The sequence below is a fragment of the Strix aluco genome, chromosome 1 (assembly GCF_031877795.1).
Source record: "Strix aluco isolate bStrAlu1 chromosome 1, bStrAlu1.hap1, whole genome shotgun sequence".
Classification (NCBI taxonomy): domain Eukaryota; kingdom Metazoa; phylum Chordata; class Aves; order Strigiformes; family Strigidae; genus Strix; species Strix aluco.
In genome coordinates this window covers 51,404,253-51,426,335 of record NC_133931.1, presented here as the reverse complement: position 1 = coordinate 51,426,335, position 22,083 = coordinate 51,404,253, and the positions used below count along the sequence as shown (strand labels likewise).

At 39.5% G+C, this 22,083-nt stretch overlaps 1 protein-coding gene across 1 annotated transcript in view; it reads left to right on the top strand.

Annotated features, from left to right (window-relative positions):
• LAMA3 (laminin subunit alpha 3) overlaps positions 1–22,083 on the top strand; it is a 119,109-nt gene that overhangs the window by 62,917 nt on the left and 34,109 nt on the right. Inside the window, exons 28-40 of the mRNA XM_074820700.1 lie at positions 1,835–2,000; positions 2,408–2,534; positions 2,619–2,758; positions 3,123–3,238; positions 3,762–3,973; positions 4,796–5,000; positions 7,580–7,724; positions 8,512–8,652; positions 9,649–9,813; positions 12,746–12,847; positions 13,939–14,022; positions 14,968–15,198; positions 18,946–19,059. Coding sequence (XP_074676801.1) covers positions 1,835–2,000; positions 2,408–2,534; positions 2,619–2,758; positions 3,123–3,238; positions 3,762–3,973; positions 4,796–5,000; positions 7,580–7,724; positions 8,512–8,652; positions 9,649–9,813; positions 12,746–12,847; positions 13,939–14,022; positions 14,968–15,198; positions 18,946–19,059 — 1,948 coding nt within the window. The remainder of the gene's footprint in view (positions 1–1,834; positions 2,001–2,407; positions 2,535–2,618; positions 2,759–3,122; positions 3,239–3,761; positions 3,974–4,795; positions 5,001–7,579; positions 7,725–8,511; positions 8,653–9,648; positions 9,814–12,745; positions 12,848–13,938; positions 14,023–14,967; positions 15,199–18,945; positions 19,060–22,083) is intronic.

Sequence of the window (22,083 nt, the reverse complement as noted above, 5' to 3'; positions counted from 1 at the left end):
TCAACTTGGCAGCATCAAACTACTCAACATGTAAACCCCCGCTTCACAAACAAGCCGTTCCCTTGTCCATCTCATCATGGGGCCCGTATGGTAGGTGTGATCTCAGCATTCACACCCCCCCCAGCAACACCAGGTGATCCTTCTCCTCCATTGTACTTGTATAAGGAACAGTAATTAGAGCACTCATATACAGCTTGGTTGAGCCAGGTTGATGACTCTTTGCTTGCTGTGAAGATCTGAACCTGAATTTTCACTTCCCAAGTGGTCAGGTTTGGGTTCTGCAAGGACACTTGCTTTGTCATGTTGAAGCTCTTCCCCTTTCCATATGTTTTATTCTTTGGACCAGGGAGGAAATATCACTGCAGCTTCCAAATTAGGGGGCCCCACTTTTCAGTTCCTGTTTCACTCCCCAGGGTGTCCCTCGTGATGCTACTCCTAAGGCTTTCTTCCTACTGATCTGGCAATGGGAAGGGTCTCAAAGTAAATGTCATTTGCAGGACTTTGGAGGCAGAAAGAGTTGGAGACTATGTCTAATAATTTTCCAGACGGTAGCTTCTAATATAATGGTTGAATTGAAATAGAAAGCAGAAAAATCTGGATAGTAAATTGGATAAAAGCATGTGACTGCTGTTGGCTTCCAAGCATTCGTAGCATTGAATCACAGCTTTGATTCTCCTGCTCAGAGTGTTACAACTGAGAGCAGGCTTCTAAGACTGAAGATACTTGTCCTCACACCAAAGGTGGTTTGCATCCTGGGCATTTATATTATGAGTAAAATGGGGGAAAGAGGCTGGGTGACAAACTTGATGTAAAATAAAGCTAATGTAGAAATGTACAAAAGCTAATGTACCTTTTACTTTGGTTTTGTGTTGTGGTTTTTTTAATCTCGTTATATTTGCATAGTTTACTGTATGTTTATGTTCTGTTATTAAGACCATTATCTGGCAGCATTTCTGCTTTCCTGAAGGTGTTTCATGTTCACCAAGCTGAAAGATGCAGAGTCTTGGCTCCATTTAGCAGTATTATAAGTGGATGCTGCACATGATTTCCCACACAAGCCTGGCAAATACGTCTCAATCCTGGCCCTGAAACATACTTGCCATTCCAGTTCTGGGCCTGTCCTGAGCAAAGATCAATCACTGTCTGTTGAGTACTTATGAGAAGTGAACAAATACTATCAGAAAACCCCCCAAACCATTTTTTCTTGCAGTCTTGGAAAATACTTCTGTCATTCAGGTTCTTCAGAATTAAATATACCAAGGAAGAAATAGTTAAACACAGCAGTGAATGAATAAGGATGCTTTCAAGGAGCACTGTTATTTATCTTGGCTCCAGTTCTACAAATATTTGATTGTATACTTAACTTCTAAGTACTTAAGTAGTCCCATTGACTTCAGTGGGAAAACTTGCATGTTTAAAGGATACACCTATGTAAATATTTGTATAACTGAGAATTCAATGTTAGTACAGATTCTGGTAAATGTAACTAACTGCATTAACTAAAATTGATTTAATTTTTTAACACTCTTGGTTCCCTTAGGTTTCATCTTCCTTAGCAAACTCGTTCCATTGAAACTGTTCAGGTTATGGAAATTTTGAGTGAATAAAATCAGTTAATGTACATTTTCCCCTTTGTGGGTTAAATCCGTACCTCTTGTTTTCGTTTCCTTTCTGATCACTTACATAGAACCCAGAGAGTAAGAGGAGTTACTATTGCATTATTAATTGTAATACAGTGCAATATATTGACTTTTGTGAGTTGACCACTTTTCCTTCTATGATGCATAAGAAATTCTCCTGGCCTCAAGAGTAATTACTGTAATTCTGTGTTTAGTGCAGCATGCATTTCCTCAGTGTATGACACTCCACCAGCAGCTTTGGTTTTGGATGCATTCAAGGATGGGAAAGTTTCTGAAGTACGGAGAAATATACTCTATGATCCACTGAGTGCCCCTTTACCTTCCAACTCAGTTAATGGAGTCACCTTGACACCATTACAGGTATGTCATATTTTGAAAACTTTGTTCCTGAGTCACAAAGTATGTTCTTAGTAAAGGTAAATAGATTAAACACTTTAAGAGAATCAGAACTGAATGATGTGATATGATCAAAATGTTGCAGACTGAGTAAGCCACAAAGACAATATACAGAAAGAGAAACAAAAATGCCAGCTTCTTTCTAAACTATGCAGTAGCCTCACAGACTGCAGAACATTAGAGGTGTTTGGCATGCAAACAGATAGGGGCGTGCAGTTGTAATGCCATATTTTGAAGATATTTAACTTTCTAAGAGATGCTAAGCCCCCTCTCTTTCACTGCAGGTAGGCGGCACAGAGCACAGCTCATAAACCCCAGAATATTTCATGAAACAAATATACTATCAATCAGATCTGTTCTTGTTTCTGCAGAACCAGATTACCTTGAGTGGCAGAGTGCCCCGCTTGGGCAGATACGTATTTGTGTTACATTTTTATCAGCCAGCATACCCGGTGTTCCCCGTGCAAGTGCGTGTGGATGCAGGTCATGTGTGGTCAGGTGAGCATCTGAATTTGAGGTAACCCCTTTCCTTTCTCAGCATTTTGGCACATGGAGCATTTTTTGTCGTGTTTTTCCTTCTAGGTTCCTTCAATGCTTCATTCTGCCCTCATACCTCTGGCTGTCGGGATCAGGTGATTGCAGAAAACCAAATTGAGCTTGACATTTCTGAACCTGAGGTCTCTGTTACAGTGATGATACCTGAGGGAAGAATGCTGGTTCTGGTACGCTTATTACATAAATGAACTTTGAAATGTTATTCTTAGTTTCACCATTCGTTTAGAGATAGATTCAAAGATGAAAGCCAAAAAGAATTTATTGTTGTGTTTCAAATTTTTAGGATCTTGTACACTGCTTCTGTTTTATTTTAAATTTTTAAGACATTGTTTTTATTGTACACTGCTTGTAGCATCACAACTCTGGGGGGAAGATAAGAAGTATATTTTCCTATTTTTTTCAGTTAAAATGTTAAAGGTTTTGAGAAAATCCAGAACACATAATGAAGCAAGATTTAAATATATAAATGCCTTAGCTTGTGTCTTTTGTTTTTCTCTGAAATTTACAATTTAGCTTTCTTGTTGTTTTAAGGAAAATGTCTTAGTTGTTCCAGCAGACATCTACAGTTACAAAATTCTTGACAAAAAGACAGTGGACAAGTCATTTGATTTTCTCAGCCAATGTGGAGGAAACAGTTTTTATATTGAGTAAGCATCGCTTTCTAAAAAAAACTGAAGAAGCTGGGAATTAATATTACTTTTACTCTGTATTAAAGACATATGTATAAAATCCCCATCACTGTGCTACGTTAAAATGCTTTTCATGACTTATGCTGGCCCATTAAATTTCCATGAGTCACTTTTCCATGACTTTCTATTGTAAATGAAATGTAAAGGCAGAGCTTTATTGCTCACAGTACAAAAGAGGAAAATCTATGTCATCTTTCTGTCTTTGGTATTTCCATCTTTGGTATTTGGTATTTTGCTTGGCATGTCTGAACTGATATGACTAATATACGCACTTTCTTTGAAAAAAATTCTCTTACCTGCATGTTCAAAGCCATTCACCACTAGTTTAATTAAAGTATATCCTAGCATGTGTGCTGATGCCATCCTTATGTCAAAGAACTGTTTGAAAGACAGGACCCTAGTTTGCTGAACCACTGCAAAGCATGCTCATAACAATTCCTAAGTGCCAGTACTTACGTGATTTATATTTCAATTTAAATAGCCCAGAAGGATCATCAGCCTTCTGTAAGGACTCTGTAAGGTCACTAGTGGCTTTCTACAACAACGGAGCCCTGCCATGTAATTGCCATAGCGCAGGTGCCATGAGTCCTACTTGTAGCCCCTTGGGAGGACAGTGTATTTGCAGACCTAATGTCATCGGTCGTCAGTGCAGTCGATGCCAAACTGGCTACTATGGATTCCCATACTGCAAGTGTAAGTACATGCTCGGACTTATTCAGCACCTGACTTCACCTTTTATTTAATTATCTGATTTTACTGCGTATGTACTGCTGCCTCGCTTTTCTCTATAGGGCTTGATCCTATGAGAGGCTGGTTGAGCTATCTTAGATTTAGCATAAGCATAGCTTTTAGCTTAAGGCAGGAGTAACCCCATTTCCTTAAAGCACACCTGGTTCACAACGGAGTGTACCTTTGCATGAGTTGTCTGATCAGGCGTAGTAGGCTTTCAGTTAAACTGGTTAAAATCCAGATTGCCACTCTTTCAGTCAAATGGATTTTTCTGCACTGACTGCTAAATCATTTCCGTTATTACTGTTGTATCCCAGTTTACACCTTCAAGATTTTCCATAATCAGAGACACAGCATTCCTAATTCCTCATATTCTGATGTTATTCTTAATAACATCAGCAGATTTATAGTTTACACCAACAGTCCTCAGCCGCTTTCCCAGATATTATACTCAATGTTTATAAATGTTACTTTGTAAAAGTGGTGCCCTTAACACCAAAACTATTTTTTAATCCTTGGCAGTTTTGGGAAGTGATTAATCATGCTTGTGGTGAAGTTAAGCAACCAATCTATGGAAAAGAGCCAGGCACTAAAGCTACTCTTTGAAATGACTGTTACAGTCATGTAGTTGATTTCCATGACCCTGAGCTTAAAAGTAGGGAAAGAGAGAAAAGAATCATGTCCTTTATACATAAAGGTTGTGTCTGTTTCATATGCGAGTTCAGTAAGAGTTGATCATTGTAAGTTGAGGTGTGATTGATTTGTACAACATTTTCTTTGACCCAGTATGCAACTGCGGGCAGCGTCTCTGTGATGACGTGACTGGTAAATGCATTTGCCCTCCGCGAACTGTGAAACCAAAATGCGAAGCGTGCGAGAAACATTACTTCAGCTATCACCCTCTTGCTGGCTGCGAGAGCTGCAACTGTTCAGAAAGAGGAGTCATTAATGTGGCAAGCCCAGAATGTGAAAAAAACAATGGGCAATGCAAGTAAGTTTGGGTTATGTGTGTTATAAACAATGCCCGAGTGGTTTGCTTCACTGTTCTTTTCAGGTATTTGGGGGGGATGTGGGAAACTTTAATGGTGGTGAATAGGGGTTTAAGCAATGCTTGGCGATAGTGAGGACTCAGCTGTTTCAGGGACACCTGCAGTGTTTTAGTGGAAACTTGGTTTGTGCAGGTAACTAATGGTGGGATTTTGGATTCCTGGGGTTGCATTCTGTTTGCCAGTGACGTGCCATGTGTCTCATGGTAAGTCACCAAATCTCGGTCCAGCTCATATGGCTTACCCAATGTCAGTTAGTAGCAGACCTCAGATCAGAGCTACTGACTTCTGGACATGTACATCATTTGTAATGGTGAACATTTTTTCCCAAATTCTTAAAACTTTGCAGTTGACCTTCCACGGTCTGATGTCTGGATTTAAGTCTAATGATGTTTTTAAGTACTGTAAAGCTTGAATGTTTGCAATAAATTCTGAGGAACTTTGATGATAGGTGCTGTGTCTATGGAAAATATGGTTCCATTGGAGCCATAGGTGATAACTGCCCTTAAAATTATGCCTTCTGTATGACATGCTTATTTTTCTGTAACTCTGAATGCTGAGATGAGAATAAATTCTTTAGTTTTATTCTCTTATTTACATCCTCTAAAATAAGTGTAGCATACAGCCACAACCATAGGGGATGATCTTAAATTCAGATGCTGTCATATTAGTATAGTTGAACATTTCTATTACTTCCTCAGGGAGATCGAGTCCTTAAATAGCAAGTACAAATACTTGATAGCCAATAGGCTGTGTAAGGCCAGGATTAGTTCAGTCTGATTGGTTTGGCTGCGTTAGGGTCTTAACAAAGAGAAATTTTTCCTTCCTGCTCTGCCATTAAGCCTGTAAATACAATAGAGAACACTAACTTTTAGAGGATGCTCATATTATTTCCTGAATTTAAATTATTTTCCTAAGTCTGTCCTTTTCATACAAAGTGAATAATTAATTGTCTTATCCCAAGAGCAAAACCAAAATCTGTCTTAATATTTAGAAGTTGGGGTTCAGGGTTAAAGGGTAGCATGTTCTATATCTCCTGATGCACTCTCAATCTGATTGGTCTTTGCTTTCATTTTCCCCATACAATACAAAATAAAAATAAATACTATGCAAAAATACATCAAATAAATAATTCAGTCAAATAAAATCTAATACTTCAAAGGAAGGGTTTAGCACATTTCTACTCTAGTAAAATTGAGGATAATTTTTGCAGAAATAGTCACATTTTCCGTTTCAGTGAAAAGCTGTATTGTCTGTTTATAATGGTGTTATTTTTCATGTGCAGCCTAAATGGAAACATCAAAGAAATGACAGCATATTGGTAAAAAGTTCTGAAGGAAAATTCGACGTTTAGCAAATACTTTTGGACTGATTGCTGAAGTATATAGCCAACTACTAAATTCTGATTAATACTTATCCTTCAGTGGATTACATGAAGTTCAAATTCCCCATCCAGCTCCAGTTATCTGTGTGTGGGGGTGATGTATTCAGAGAGACTCTGAGAAACCTCGCCCACTGTTTGTTGAATTGAGTAATTGCTTTCATATATTACATGAAGGGCAGTCTACCTTGTCCGCATTCTTTAACTGTTAATTTCCTTTAAGTTAATAGTGTTAATGCACATATGAATTTGGTGCTGAGAGCCAAAGGAGACTCCACCAGCTTGCTGAGACTTTTAAAAATTATCTTATCACAACTGAAATGTAAAGATGTGGATGGTGGTGGTGACAGACATTCCTTATCAGTGGATCCTTACTCTCTTCAAATATGCTTTGGGCTGGTGCAAAGTTTACCAGTATAGGCAGGAGGAAGAAGGGTCATCAGACCTACGATTTCACTAGTTTTATCAGACTGTGCAAGTTTCTTGTAAAGGTAGGATGAAGTAGCTGCTGCCATGGAAAGATGTTCTCTTTTATCTCAAGCCTCGTTCATAGTTTGGTGTTGGTTTTTGCATCTGCTGTAGTTCACCTAAACAATTCAAGGCATTCAGCTTTCACTGTGAGCAAAGTGGATTGTATCCTTTGTGAACAGTTGTAAATTAACCTAAGACTTGTGGCAGGTTGAAGTCCCCATAATTATTCATATGCCTGGGATTCTCCACCTTTTTAGTAGCAGGTGAGTGCTTTGAGTAATGCCCAGTCACATCCTCCAGCTATAAATCTTATTCCAGCTCCACTTACCTGTGTACAACATCCATGTTTCACACCTTGGTGTATAGAGAGAGTAGTTCTGCACTGCAAGCACTGAATAGCTGCAGAAGTCTAATTCTACTGTGAGCATTTATAGCCTTCAAAAGCAAATCCATTCCTAATCAGTTCCATGACCATTTAAAACATCTCACCATTCAAATTGGAGAACAATACCAACCTGCGGCTGTTTCTCCGTGGAAATCATAAAGTTGTGTCACAGCCATGCAATCCCTTCAAAGATCCACCTGCCTTTTGTTTTAATCTTCCCTTCCTTGCTCCATTCCTGCCTCCCCTATTGACTCCCTCCTCTGTGTATGTGTTTGTTTGTTGATAAGATGCAAACCAGGAATAAGAGGACGGCAGTGTGATCAGTGTGCGCCTGGAACTTACGGTTTCCCAAACTGTGTGCCATGTAACTGTAACAGAGATGGAACAGAACCTGATGTTTGCGATCCCCGGACAGGAATTTGTCTCTGCAAGGTCAGATAAATCAAATTACTTCTGCATTCACAAGCGTCGTTTGCACATCAGTGACTAGTTCACATCTAATGGGGTGAATGAAGCAAGTTTATCATTAAGTTTTCAGTAAAAATTAAATGCAGCTGTACAAAACCATCACACCTCACAGTATGTGCACAGATTATCATGGTAGCAGTTAAATGCCATTTTTAATGAGTTCAGTATCTGACAGTCGCACAGGCGGTCTTAGGCTTTGCAGGATGTTACAGAGCTGCAGAGTCAATGTCCACTGACTCACTGAAGCAGTCTGTACCCTGCACAGATCCGCTTTATGCATCTGCATCTCGGCTTTTGGATGTTAACCAGGTCCCATGCTTTTTTTAGCCATATTATGTCAGCTGACATTTCAACACATCGTTATATTCAGGAAATCTTCTTTTGTTCTGATCTGCATAATTAAATGTGATATATGTGAACTTTCACAAGTGACCTTTTATATTGTAGGTTTGGAAAAGCCAGCAGGAGGGTTTTGGCAGGGAAGTTACCAGCTGTCTCTGACTAATATTTATTACTCAGTGGTTTACTTTATAAACTGGAAAGACAGTTCATAACTAAGATAATCTCCAGGAAGTCAGTTTTATTGCATTTGAAATACGGTGTATCCAGACAATCACACATTTTTGTTCATGTTTCCATACATTTAAATAAATATTCTTTCATAAGATTTGTTTTATGTGCAGGAGGTTTTGGGGGCCTCACCAAAACCAAAAGGAAAGGACTGACACTTCTTTGAACTCTGCCTTACCAGGAGAATGTTGAAGGTGCAGAATGTGATACTTGCCGACCAGGATCCTTTTATCTGGACCCTTCTAATCCCAGGGGATGCACTTCTTGCTTTTGTTTTGGGGCAACCAGCAACTGTAACAGTACCAATCGTCGTAGAACCAAGGTGTATCAAATAGTTTTTTTCTTTGCTATCATGAACCTACACTTGCTCCATTAAGGAAATGCCAGATTTTCTCCAAAATTGGAAATATATTTTATTAAATTCTGAGGATGAGAAATATTCTGCAAGCAACAGTGCAGATTTAGTGCAGCCTTGTTAAGACTTAGGTGTAGTCTGAACCAATGCAAGAGAGAAGGAGAGTCCTAGAAGGATAGATGCAATCCAGATGGTGTCACTTTACTGTTTACAAGCAAAGGATGAAAGTCTGGCCTCAGTGAAGTCAATAGCAAACTTCCACTTGCTTTAGGAAAATACTTTCTAGTGATGACTTGTCCTCACCAAAGACTGGTTTTGAAAACATGTCTATCTTTTTGTTTTATTGCCCTGGCCAGCCAAGGGCAACCCACCACAGAAGTGCTCTGGTACATATGCATTATGCTTTCTCTCCCCCACCATAATGATAAATAACAGGATGTATGGTCTTTCATGAAACAACAGCCATGAACATAAAATGTGCATTAAAGAGCTAGAATATTAGGCTACATTGCCTGCCTCTCCCAAATATCCTGCCATGTCCCCTTCCTCCCAGGTAACCTACCACAATAGGTCTGCACTCTGTCTTTTAGGTTAGTGTCCTTGGTTTGATTTTAGAATGGACTTAAAAAAGCACCTCCAGATTATACCCTTGGGTTTGTGTACACAATTCCTAGTCACCTCCAGAAAGGTTATGTCTTCATGTGACTGAAGATAGAATTTAGTTTTCAGGTGACAAACCAAGTGCCTGTATCCCAAGTAGCTTTGGTGCATCTGTCCCACTTACGCCCTCTTTTGAGGTCCCTGCAACATCCATTGTGCAAAGTCCGTAGGCTGGCTCTGAAGGGGTTGAATTTCATGTTAAGGGAGTTATAGAGGCTAAACAATTTCTCCTCATTACTTGGTGCTGGTAGAGTTTAATAAAGAATGAGACAAGCTTTTATTTTCTTTATGTATTTTCATTAGTTTGTGGACATGAGAAACTGGCGCTTGGAGGCAATGGATGAAAATATTGACATTCCAGTCACTTTCAATCCAGTCAGTAATAGTGTAGTGGCTGACATTCAAGAATTGCCTGCTTCAGTGCATAGTTTGTACTGGAAAGCACCACCATCTTACCTGGGAGAGAAGGTAAATGACACCTAACTCATCTGTTTTAATAACGTATTCATTTTTTGCCAGCATAATTGATAAAGAGTCTCATTGTTTTTCTTAGACATGTTTGTCGCTCTTCTCTCACAATATCCTTATCTCTCTTACCTGACATGCCAGGAATCACAGCATTTTACTTCTGAGTATGGTGTTAAAATTATATCCAATAACACAGAATTAATCATCTTGCTTGGTGTCAGGGAGGTCTTTATGTGAACAGCATGGTCAGAAGCTATGGTTCAGAGAGCTGGTACCTTCAGCTGCTTTTCTGAAACCCAGAACACGTAGAGCTTGCCAACATGCCTGACTATCCTTTAGACTGCCTATCTCCTGGGCAGATTTCCAAAAGAGTAAAAGGTGATGGCATGCTCAGTAGCATACAAAAAACCCAACCTTTTGCTTTTGATATGTTGCTTGGGAAGAGCAACACCTGGTTTTCTAACCTTTGGGTTCTTTGAACTGCTTGCTGCTCTTTCTATTCATGCATGGGAGCAGTCTTTTGGTCACGGTTAATGCCTATCAGCATTTCAGCCTGGGGATCATACTGACCGGAGGGACTTTGCTAGTGGTGGCTTGCAGTTCCAGAGCCCCAGGTTCAGAACTCTGACAGTGTTGGTAGTTGGTAGCCATTTGTAGGACACACAGGCTTTTCAGATGCAATCCCACTGTCACACAGGTGAAAATAAATGGGATAGACACCAGAGCATTAAAGATGGTACAATTTTTGAAGTTCCTCTTAGCCCTCGTTTTAAAGACTAGAGCAGTATTTTTCATCCTGCTCTCCTACGCTCAGAGATACATGTCTTTCAGTTGAACAGCACGTTTATTTAGGGTGCTTTTTGTTAATGTTGTAGAGTTCTTGTTTCAATGTCTACAAATTATTTTTCAAAGAAATTTCATATTAAAGCATATGTTATCTACTACAGTGTTAAACCAAAAGGACTTTTGTTGTTCCCATACCAAAATAGAAAGCAGGCAATAACCCTTTTTAAACACAGCTATTAAGAACAGTGCTACGAGTTTTATGTTGCATGTCAGAGTATCTAACTAGGCATGCCATGACTTGTTTTTATTTACAATGACAACACTGTAAATAAAATAGTTCTATTTTTGGCCCAGCTTTTACTGTACACTATGTGTAAGCATATATTTTAGCACAGGCAATACTGCAGTAGTAAAAGTCCCCCCCAAAATGCTATCTTGCTGCTAGTTTTACAAGCTCATAAATTTACCAATTATTCATGTTATTGTATTCTGAAAATGTCAGGTTTTGGTCTACTTCCAGTAATAGCATCTCTTTTGGAAAATGTGAAGATCACTCCAGACATTTCTCAGTATGATGAGGGTATAAATACTGTTCTCCATTATCTTAAACCTTTTAACTGGTTCCACTGGAACATTAATATTTAGCAGAGCATATTTTCTTTCCTCTATCTTTTGTTTACAAAGTTAAAGAGGATCAAATGTAAAATCTATAGCAGTGCAGAAACTAACAGTCATTAAGAAATTAAGATCACATCATCCCCATTTTCTGCTCTTTTGTATTTTAACATTCTGTTTAATAGACCACTGTTAATGTTAGAAAATAAATACTGTACATATAGAATACAGAGGGTAGCTTATAACACCAATATTTTCCCATTTAAAATAAAATCATTAAAAAAGCAAACATAACAGCCTGTAATATGGTGCAGTCCTAAAATGTGTGTTAAACAAAATTAGCTCTAATTTGAATTTCCTTATCTTTTTGAAAAAAAATATTTATACAGGGTTGTTTTGATTGTGTTGGCAAAATATAGCCAATGTTCCAAATGATGCTTTTGAAAATGTTGTTGACTAAAGATAATAGCATTAAGTATGGTCCTGTGATCCAAGGAACAAATTTTGTACTGAGATGTCTGTGTTTTGTTTGTAATAATTCATCAAAGTATATGGAAAGGGGTAGGCTGAAGCCTGGTGCTTACCTGCAGAACACCAAAACCTGACAGAGCAGTTCTTCCTCCCAGATCAAAACCAAGAATAAGCTATGAGGGCAAAAAGCAAGGGGTTCAAAACAGTCATATGTCTGTGGCAAAACACCTGATTTCCCCTAGTACCCACAAACCTTACTTTTAGGCTCTTCTTGGAATAAAAACTGTCTAGGGTGTGCCTGGAGCTTCCTTTCCTCTCCGTATGTTTTGATCTGAATCACTGGTACACAACCCAGGGAAGCTGTTTGTCAGATGATTCAAACATACTTGCCTAAGTCTTTGTTCTGGGCAGCAGCATATGTATTTGGTTGGGTTTGAGGCCACCTGTGGTCACCAGTAGTTGAGCCAAAAGAAGTGTGGTTTCAGCTCAGCCTACAGCAACTGTTTACAACAGAGCTGATATCAGCTGATACCAGTAAAAGTCCTGTTCTCCAGAAGGTGGAGCAAAGATTTCCTGGTTACATTAATGCTTGTAGTAAGTTCAGAAAATGCTGGCCTGTGAAAGCCGCCTTTAAACACGCTTAGTCTGACTTTTCCTTTCTATCCATGGCTGTTCATGGGGTTCACTACCAGTTCCACTGTCAGTCTGATGTCTGCCCTTGATGAGCCAAATCTGTTGCGTAGAGTCGGGGGAAGAACAATGTTCATGTGAACATGTGATTTCTCCATGACACAGATGGCATGATCCCAGGTATGAAAAAAAAATCAATGTAGGTACACAGAGAACAGTAATGGGTACTGCTCAAAAAGTGATGTCAGATACACTAAACAACAAAAAGTAATTTCCTCCAAGCCACACATATTTAATATTTGGTCCAAAGAACAAAGAGTAAATATATTATTTACAGTGCTGGAAGATGGGGTAAACTTGAATACAAAGTTGTATTAATATCAAGCAATAGTGCAGTAAACTATCTCAGGTCTTGTATATTTTGTTATAGCTTTCTTCATATGGTGGCTTCCTAAGTTACCAAGTGAAATCTTTTGGCTTACCTAGTGAGGGCATGGTTCTTCTGGATAAGAGACCTGATATACAACTAACAGTAAGTTTTGAAATACCATTTTTTTCTTTTGAGCAATAACAATACCATGATTTTTTTCTGTTACCTGACAACTATGGCAAATTTTGCTCCTATCGTGTGCTTAACTTTTATAGCAACTTGCTGCGTTTCTATAAAAGTGATTTTACTGCATTTTGCTCAGAGCCATCAACACACCTATCTCTGTTGCCAAAGTAACATATTATTAAGCATAACTGACTTGAGAGCAAATAAAAAGATAAAACAGAATTTTCCCTGTAAAATGCACCTGTGGAAAAAAAATTAACTAGTGCCTTGCACACTTGCCAACAAGTATGGCCTTGACTCTGCAAAATATATCCTGTATTCCATGTGTAATTAATCTCATTTTCTGTGAGAATTTTCTTCAGCATAAAATTAAGCATAATTATAAGACTTCAAGGGATTGAAGTAAAAATGCATTTTAGGTTAACAGTTTTTTAATTTAACCACTTTAGAGCAAAAATTGGAATCTTTTACTGTTTGTTGAAACTCCCAAGAGGGTGGTCTTGTTTCTTCATCAGAAATATTAATTCAGTGTTCTAGAGTTCTCATTGGGAAACATGCCTCGTGAAGTACTACAGTAGTATCCAAAGTTGTTTGCGCACCAGGATGTCAGGTCAAAGAGTGTTCCTCAGTCCAATATTGGTCTTACTCCACTCCTCATGCCAACCACAAATGTCTAAAGCAAGCTCTAACAATGATATCAGGAGGCAGCTCCTTTTCTAACATGAAGGTGGGGCAGCAAAGGATAGTGTTTGAAAATGCAAAAAGGTTTTTACTCAAGAGTAATAACCAGTTCCTGTGAAAATTGACTACCATTAATTTAATCCTCTTGGTGTTTTATTTGAAAGCAAGGTTGTTAATAGGCAAAAGCAGTGAAAACCCTGCTGACACTGGAACACAATGCTTGCTATACCACTTCGCTGACAAAATGACATACAGTTTTTCTAGTATTACTTAGTTTTTATCCTCCACAAAACAGAATTAATGTGCTTCACTAAATTTTATTGCATCTGAACGCTTTACCACAAAAACTAGTGGAAAGACAATGTTATATCCTCATTCTCGCATAGGGCCAGCAAATGAAAGTTGTTTATATGGATCCCAGCAACCCCCTGCCAGATCGTCAATATTATGGCCGTGTACAGCTAGTTGAGGTAAGAAACGAAAATGGAATGGCCTTCCCTTTTCTTTCTGGTGATACATAAAAATATGCAGACAGTATGTGCAGAAATGCCGAATACTTGATAATGTTAATAAATATAAACAAATACTGTAGACCTTAAATACAAACATTTTTTCTCTCTTTACCACCACAGTGAATCTAGGTTTGAGCTCACACCACCTAATTCTATCACCTCTACGTTAGGCATCTTGTCCAATCTAGCCCTTGGCACTCCTTCCAGGGCCAGTGGGGTAATACCGAATCAGTCATCAATGGAAGATGATTCATCACATCACAGCCCCAGACTGTACTTAATAGGGATGGAATGGACTGTTACCTGTTTTCCTTGGTGTCTGGGTACCTAGTTTAGAATGGGTGTCCAACACTTAGGTGCAGTTAGCACCTACCTTAAATCTGTGCTCAGAAGGTCAAACTGGGTTATTTCCATCTCATGTATATGCAAAAAAGATAATGTTTCTTCACGCTAGATTCCATTTTCAGTAATGCTTTGTCTATTAGTAGCAAGAAAGCACGTGAAGGCAGCCCTCAAAGATTAGATTTGTAGAACTTTGCTTACTCATTAAAAAAAACCCATTTTCCTCCACCCTTTTGTGGTTTGGTGGGGATCCCTCAAAGAAATTTGGATAACTGTAGGAGAACCTATATGCTTCTTCACTTTTTGATACTTCAAAGCCATGTATACCTTGCAAGGTAAAGGGTACATGCTTTTTTATGCTCATTATTCCTTTTTCCACCTATCCTGTGTTTATATTCATTATATTTATTTTCCTGACCTCTATTTCACCCCACACCAGTTGGCACCATAGAAGTCTGTTCCCTGGGGTTTTTCTCCCTTTTTCTGTCATCCTGTCTTCTTTGCAGATACTCCTTTTAAGAAGCAGCCAGGCTGTGCTCATTTTGTACCCTTAATGTGCAGGGAAACTTCAGGCATGCCGGCAGCAATAACCTTGTATCCAGAGAAGAACTGATGACAATCCTGTCTAGACTAGATGGCTTGCACATCAGAGGCCTTTACTTCACGGAGACTCAGCGACTAACCCTTGGTGAGGTTGGGCTGGAAGAAGCCACCAGCACAGGAAGCGGCAGCATTGCATACAGCGTAGAGACGTGCTCCTGCCCTCCAGAGTATGCTGGTGACTCATGTCAGGTAGGAAGCGTTTGCCTCTATACTGTACCATTACCTTCTGTCTCGCCTACAGCTATACATTCTGGTTTAGTTGGAGGAACAGGCTAGTTATTAAAGTAATTAAACGTGCTTCTTGTAAGTGCGTGCACTTCCAATGGCTCAAATACTTTCACTGTCTAAGCAAACTATCCTGTTCCTCTAACTAAACTTGTGATTGCTTTTGTGGAGCTGTTAATGTTATTTTACATGCATAAGGCACTGTAATGAGGGATTCTTCTGTGATGCCCTGTGAGAGGCTGAATAATCTCAGTCAATACTTACTTTAATGGAGGGAAGGTCAGAACCGACTTGGTCAAAGTCTATGAGACCCTACACAGTGGAGAAGATTCCTGGTGTTCCTTATTTTAACAGGGTTCAAGGGAAGTAACCTGAACCTAGATAATTCTGGATGCTTTCCTATTTTTATAGGAAAATATTTGAAAGTTGAAGTTAACATACTTGCAAAAAATATTTGGAGATATTTTTATGAAAGATAATGTAACCATTGCAAAGTAATACTGTTACCTGAAGAATGGTGAAGTCGTAGCTGCAGTTGTATATCCTATCCCTGATACTGTTCCTGTAGCTGTACTTCTGGTTGTCACTCTGCTTAGCTTAGAGCTTGACTGTTCCCATGTGGAAGCACCCAGGGCAGCAGAATGAAGTACTGGAGAGATAAGCGGGGTACAAAGTGCACAAAATAGGAGGAATTGTTCTCTCAGAGGGTTACTATAAAGCAGCAATTGCTGGACTAATCTTGCAAATGTTTTTGAAATGAGAATGAAAGAATAATATCTAGACCGGAGCAGCTGCTGACTGAATAAAACAACATTTATGGCTAGCTTATGTCTCATGCATGCATCCACTGCTCAGGGCAGCTGTTCATCATCTGTCAAATACCATTCTGGAAATATTTCTAGAAACTTGTTTTTTCACACGTCTGATGTTCTGTGCCACATACAAGTTGATGAGCATTGACTGAAATTCCTACTGCCATCCCACTGCTTTCAACATACTGCCTTGATAAACTAAGCTGTTGGGTTTTTTTATATAACCTGGTGGAAATATGTAGCCAAAGGAAGTGATCAAGACACTTGCCTGGGTAGTTCGTACGCCCTGTATGTTTATGCAGCATTACTCAGGCAGTGATTTACTGTTCTAATCACCTAGCTCTGTCTGGCTGCCTTAGGTGGGGAGGAGGTGATGCCTGCCACACCCCAATTTAGGTATATATTGAGCTACAGGAACTGCAGGGTTACTTGTTAACCTCAGGAACAGTAATGTGTGCTGTACAACTTGACTCACGTATAAAGTTTAAAGGTGGGGCCCATCACAGCACAGAGCCTCATTAATCTGAGTCAGAAGCTGGAGAAGAACAGAGAGTATAAGTGAACAGACGAGCACTGAAAGGATAGCAGCATATGTTTGCAGTGGAGCTAAAGTAAAATGATGGTCCAAGCGCAGAGGCCAGGGAATGTAGGATGGCTGATTGTCATGTTAGTAGCCCTGGGGCATTGTTTAGCACAAGATATGCAACAGAGGCTATGGTATCCTCACCTTCAGGAGGGGAGTCAGCTGCAACAAGTTCAAAGGGATTTTTACCCGAGACAGGTAATTTGTTCATTTTCCCTTCCTCGCTTGCTTCCTTCTTTCTCTTTGTTTTTAAATGAACTAATTTGATAACAACTTAAATATTACTTCACATAAAAGTAATAAGAATGCTCATCTTCTTATGTCTCAAAGTACTTTGCTAACAAAAGTGTGTGTGAGGAGTTTCTTTTAAATTGCTGTTTACTTGAAAACAATCAGCCTGAACTCCTGAACACTTAAAAGTGCCTGGAGCTTTATATTTGTGTGGAATCAATTTCTTAGTCTCACAAATGCTGCTTCAAAAACAAAGTGCCCAAATCTGTACTCCAAATGTGTTGTTTTAAAGACAGCATAAATAAAAAACCAAAAAGCTGCATAGATTTTTTCCAAATGTGTTTGGATGTATTTTTAAAATGAGCGATCCATTTTGCTCTCCAAAAAGAGACTTTTTGTAAATAAAATTTATATGCATTAGAGCCTGGATTTTACTTGGTCATGCTGTTTAATGTATTTCAGGCCCTGCTTTCTTCACAAGCTGTGCATATTGGGTCCCTGTTGTTCAAGGAACATATTCACCCTTTTAAAAATTTATCTGAAAAATTTCAAGTGCCTATTCTAAATTCAGTCCTTGCTCACACTGAAGTCAGTATTAAAAGCTGCTGCTGAAATTAGTATTTTTTATTTTTCATTTATCCCACATGTAAAGAAGGCAAAAGTGCGTCTAGCAGATGTTGTTTAAACAGCAATAACACAATATTCCTTTTGGGATCTGCTTTGGGAGAGGTGAATTTATCTTTTCTCTCGTAGTTGCATGGTTGATAAATTCACTGGTTAATCCTGCCCCTGCATAAATACACCTCAAAGCACTGGAACATGGTTTGAGACACCGTCCTACAAACCCTTTGCTCCTCAGATTAGTTAGTCCCATCAGTCTTGGTGGTGCAGTTGCTGTGAGACAAGATCTGTGGCTTGAAAGTTCAATTGTCAGTTTTTTACTGAATGTCGTTGGGGCCAGCCTCTAACTGTGAGGTAGAGGCGAGGTATAGGTACAGTGCAGAAGTACATTGCCAGAGGCAGGCACCTGGGAGGTGTTGGCTTTGTGGGGAGCACAGCTTTCTCCCCGCTTCCATACAGCCTCTGATCTTCCTTGCACCACACCAGCTTAGTTACTAGTGAAAAGGAGCTAGTGAATAGAAGGGGTAGACTTAATGTCTGGTCATTTTTGGTGTGTTTGGTGTGCTAGGAGGGTGCTGAGCAGAGAAGGTGGGCATGAATTTTTTAATTGATCTGTATACGGGAAGGCTCCATGCTCAGGAGGAATTTCTTGTACTTTCCCTACCCCTGTGCTTTCCCTGCCCATGCCAAGCAAGAACCTGGTTTTAACATATTAGTTACTACCTTCATGGTGTATGCTAACAAACTTCATGTCTCTTGCTTTATTCGTGATGTTCTTCTGATTCAGCTCCCTATTTAAACCCAACTCAGATCTGACAGGCTGTGCTCCTGCCCCTGTGCCCTTAGTAGCTGAACATTCTTCTCATGCTTCACTGGTCTCCAGGGCAAGCCTGTACGTAGAAATTATACCGCTGTATGTTTTGTTATATCACTAGCTCTGTCTAAGCATGGCTTTGTATAGCTCTAGGTAGACTTACTGTAGAAGTCACAATGAATTCACATAAAAGGTATCGCATTAGAAGTATTTCCAAGGAATACACCATAGTTAAATGAATATCAAGATTTCATATAACCACTAGATAATATGTGAGATTTCCATATGTTGTTCTTTGAGAACACTGTATTGTGAATCTATATTCAAATCTTTTTCTGTGGTTTAAAAGTCATATTCTACACCTTTGTACATAGCCACAGGAAATGTGCTTTGTTCAGAGGTTAGAGTCAAAATGATGAAATCCCCACTACCACAAAGTGTAGAGCACAGGGTTCAGGTGAAACTTCTTCAGCTCCATTCATTGGTATTCACTGCATTAAAATGTAATTTAAGCAACAATATGGGCTTAGAAGAGCTTGCAAGGAAATGTACACCTCCACTGCTCCTTGGAAATGGCAAACAATTTCAAAATACACTTCCCATAACCTGCCAACACTCACTATTTTTCTTTCCCTCTGCTTACTGTCTAGGAATGTGGCCTTGGATTTTATCGTGAGAATAAAGGATTATTTACTGGACGCTGTGTCCCCTGCAATTGCAATGGAAATTCAAATAGGTGTCAGGATGGTACTGGAAAATGTATTGTAAGTAACTGCTAACATTCAAGAAATGAATTGGAAAAAAAAAAGAAAAAAACATTTACCTTACTGCAGTATGGACTGTAGAGTATTGTTAAATTCCAAGCAACTAAAAATAATCCTTGCACGCCTCATTCTCTATGTCTTGTAGTGTTAATGAGCGTAAATGCATACACTTAACGTTGTACGTTTAATGTAACTGTGGGTGATTAGAATAATTTGTGTCCTTGTTTTTGTTTTCTTCTTTCCCCTATAATTTTTGTTAGCTCATGGTATAAAAAGTCACCAGATTAGTACATGTGTGTTTGCAGTCATCTATAATAAATACGGGTCTTATCCTGGCATCTGCAGTCCTTAGTTTTATACATATATACCAGGGTTTGCCAACGCTGACAGATACCACATTCATGCATAGCATAGCCTTTGCAGAATCTCTTATTTAAAATAAATCAGCATCAGTAAATCTCCACTAATCTTAATCTACAACTAGATAGATTAAAAAATATTGGAATAAATAAGGTGAGATACAGGGGATAAAAATTAATTAGAAAATTTCAGCTGTTAGAGAAGATATAGCAAGACAAATTTTGCTCCCTGGCACACCTTATTAAACCCAAAGCAGCCTCATGGGATCAGCCCTCATAGCAATGGAAGTGTGACATTTGGCCGACTGTGCTTCTCTAGCTTTTATCTGTGACACTTCTTTGAACAGTTTGTTCTGAAAAATTCCCACTTAAAACCTTTTCACTAATTTTTCACTTACTGTGTAAACAAGAGCCTTGCCAACATCTTTCATGGTCTGCCTTCTCTGTTATTTCTTCCTTGTTCGTGCTGCATCCGTTCCGCCCGCGGTGCATTCCTGCACGTTATATCATTCCCCCCGACTTCGTCTCAACCAACCCTCTTGCCTTAATGGAAACTATAAACCAATTCAGCACATTCTGGGGGATGACTTACAGGCGGCTGCTTTGGAGAGGCAGGGCAGGCCGTGACAGGAAAGTGCTGCAGCAGAGCTATAAAGATGAGGAAGTTTTACTTCAGATGAAAATTATAAAGGAAAAAAAAATGCAAATTTCACTTTTACCTCATGAAGTATGTGATTTAGGTTTCTCTTTATCCCTTCCTTCTCACAGCTGGATTAACTTTCAGATAGATAGAGCTAAATCAACACTTGGCCCTGGGACAAAATTTAGGGCAAGCAAAGTCATCCAGGATAATATGGTGAAAAATGAAAGCCCAGAGGGCCTGTATTTTCATCATGAGCCTCCACCTAATAAGGAGCAAGTTTGTCTCTCTGTAGAGGAGCCATGGGACAAAGACCTGTAGTGGTGCAGAGAAGACAAGGAGGCTTCCCAATGTGGAGTCAAGTTTTGCATCCAAAGTGCAAAGCTTGCTCACTTGGCCTCCTTCTTCCTGCTCCTCACCCAGAGTACTGGGCCCCAGTACCTTCACATGCCAGCATCTCTCCAGTGATAGCCTTCAGAGAAGGCTTTGTGAGGCTAAGCCCAGGCTGACATTTTCTTCTGTGAGAGCAGGGCAATCCTCCCCAGCTCAGACAATACCTATCCCACTGCATGCTGGTGGAAGGAGAGGGGTGCAGTGCTGCACTGCTGAAAGTGGAGGAGAAGGGAGTGCAGGAGAAGGTGGAGAGACAAAAGAACTGGTTCTCCTGTGTAGGGAAAAGCTGGCCCTCTGCCATTAATCAGTCTTTGTGTCCTTGTGGTCCCTGCCCTTCTTCCTGAAAGGCAGGTTCCCTCAGCAGCAACATGATGCTGAGACTTGCTCATCCCATGACATGTTGTTGCATGTCACGTAACCCCGTTTATATCATAGGTATTTCTATTGTGGCCCTGACACACTCTGCTCGGGCTTCCTTGTACCATATGGGTGCCTGTGGAGTCAGCTGAGAGTTTTCCTTTCAGAGTCTGCAATACTTGATGGTTTGGAGATGCTGTGTCTCCAGCCCTGTGAAACTTGAAGAAAGACCCATGAGGGAGTTGCTGCTCTGGCTTCATTCCACTGTGCCTTCAGAGCACTGGTTTATATTCTCCAGTCCTTCTATGCCATGTAGCTTAAAAGAACAACATGGTACATTCAGAGTGGCTTATATGTGAAATATCTTAAACTTTCTTTGGCAATTATGGAATTGCTTCAGTTTCTATAGGCAGAGTGAGCAAAACAAAAGCCAGGAGACAAATTGGGGGGGAGGTTGCTCCAAGATGAAACCAATACAAATATTTTTAAATACCTCTCTTTTAAATTTTTTGCAGTTTAATTTATTCCCCAGGATTATCAAAATTTACAGTACTTATTCAGAAACAGTCTGAATTTTTCATGAGCTTTTTGCAGGAACCAGCTTTTACAGAGGCTGCATTTTAAAATGGTTCCTATTACAAACATAGTGTCTTTATATTACTTTAACTTCCCCTAGTTAAATGGTCTGTTTGTGAACTGGAGCTTTTCCTGTTCTTTCCCAGAAGCTTTCACACGTGAGCCACAAATTTAGTTCCTTAACCAAGATGAAAACAAATTAGGGGTTACTACATGCAGAGTCGGGGGAAGGGTTGTTGATGTGGTTGAGGGAATCTGGGTGTGAAGAAACGCAGAGGAGACTGGAGTGTAAGAGGAGATGGGAGGGACAGAACTGTTTCTCATTTGTAGGGGAAAATGCTCCTCTGCTGCAAAACATGGTAGCAGGGCCTTCAACCATAGCCCTAAGTCATCTAAATCCATGAAATGGGAGTGCAGTCTGCTTGCTGACTGCTTCCAGCCAATATCCCACTTTCTTTTTCCATCTTCCATTTTATTAGTACACCCTCAGCTCTGTGGGACACTGGATCAGTCTGTTGCACATTGAAGAAAACAGTGTTAAAACTTGGGAGCTTTAATGCCTCTTGAGTGTTGATCACATGGAATTTTTATGGCTGCTCAAAAATGTATTTGAACAACTTCGATTTTAAGTTAGCATCATTTTAGGTAATGCAAAAGCAAATTGCTCATCCTCTCCCCATAATGTATAAATGTAGAATC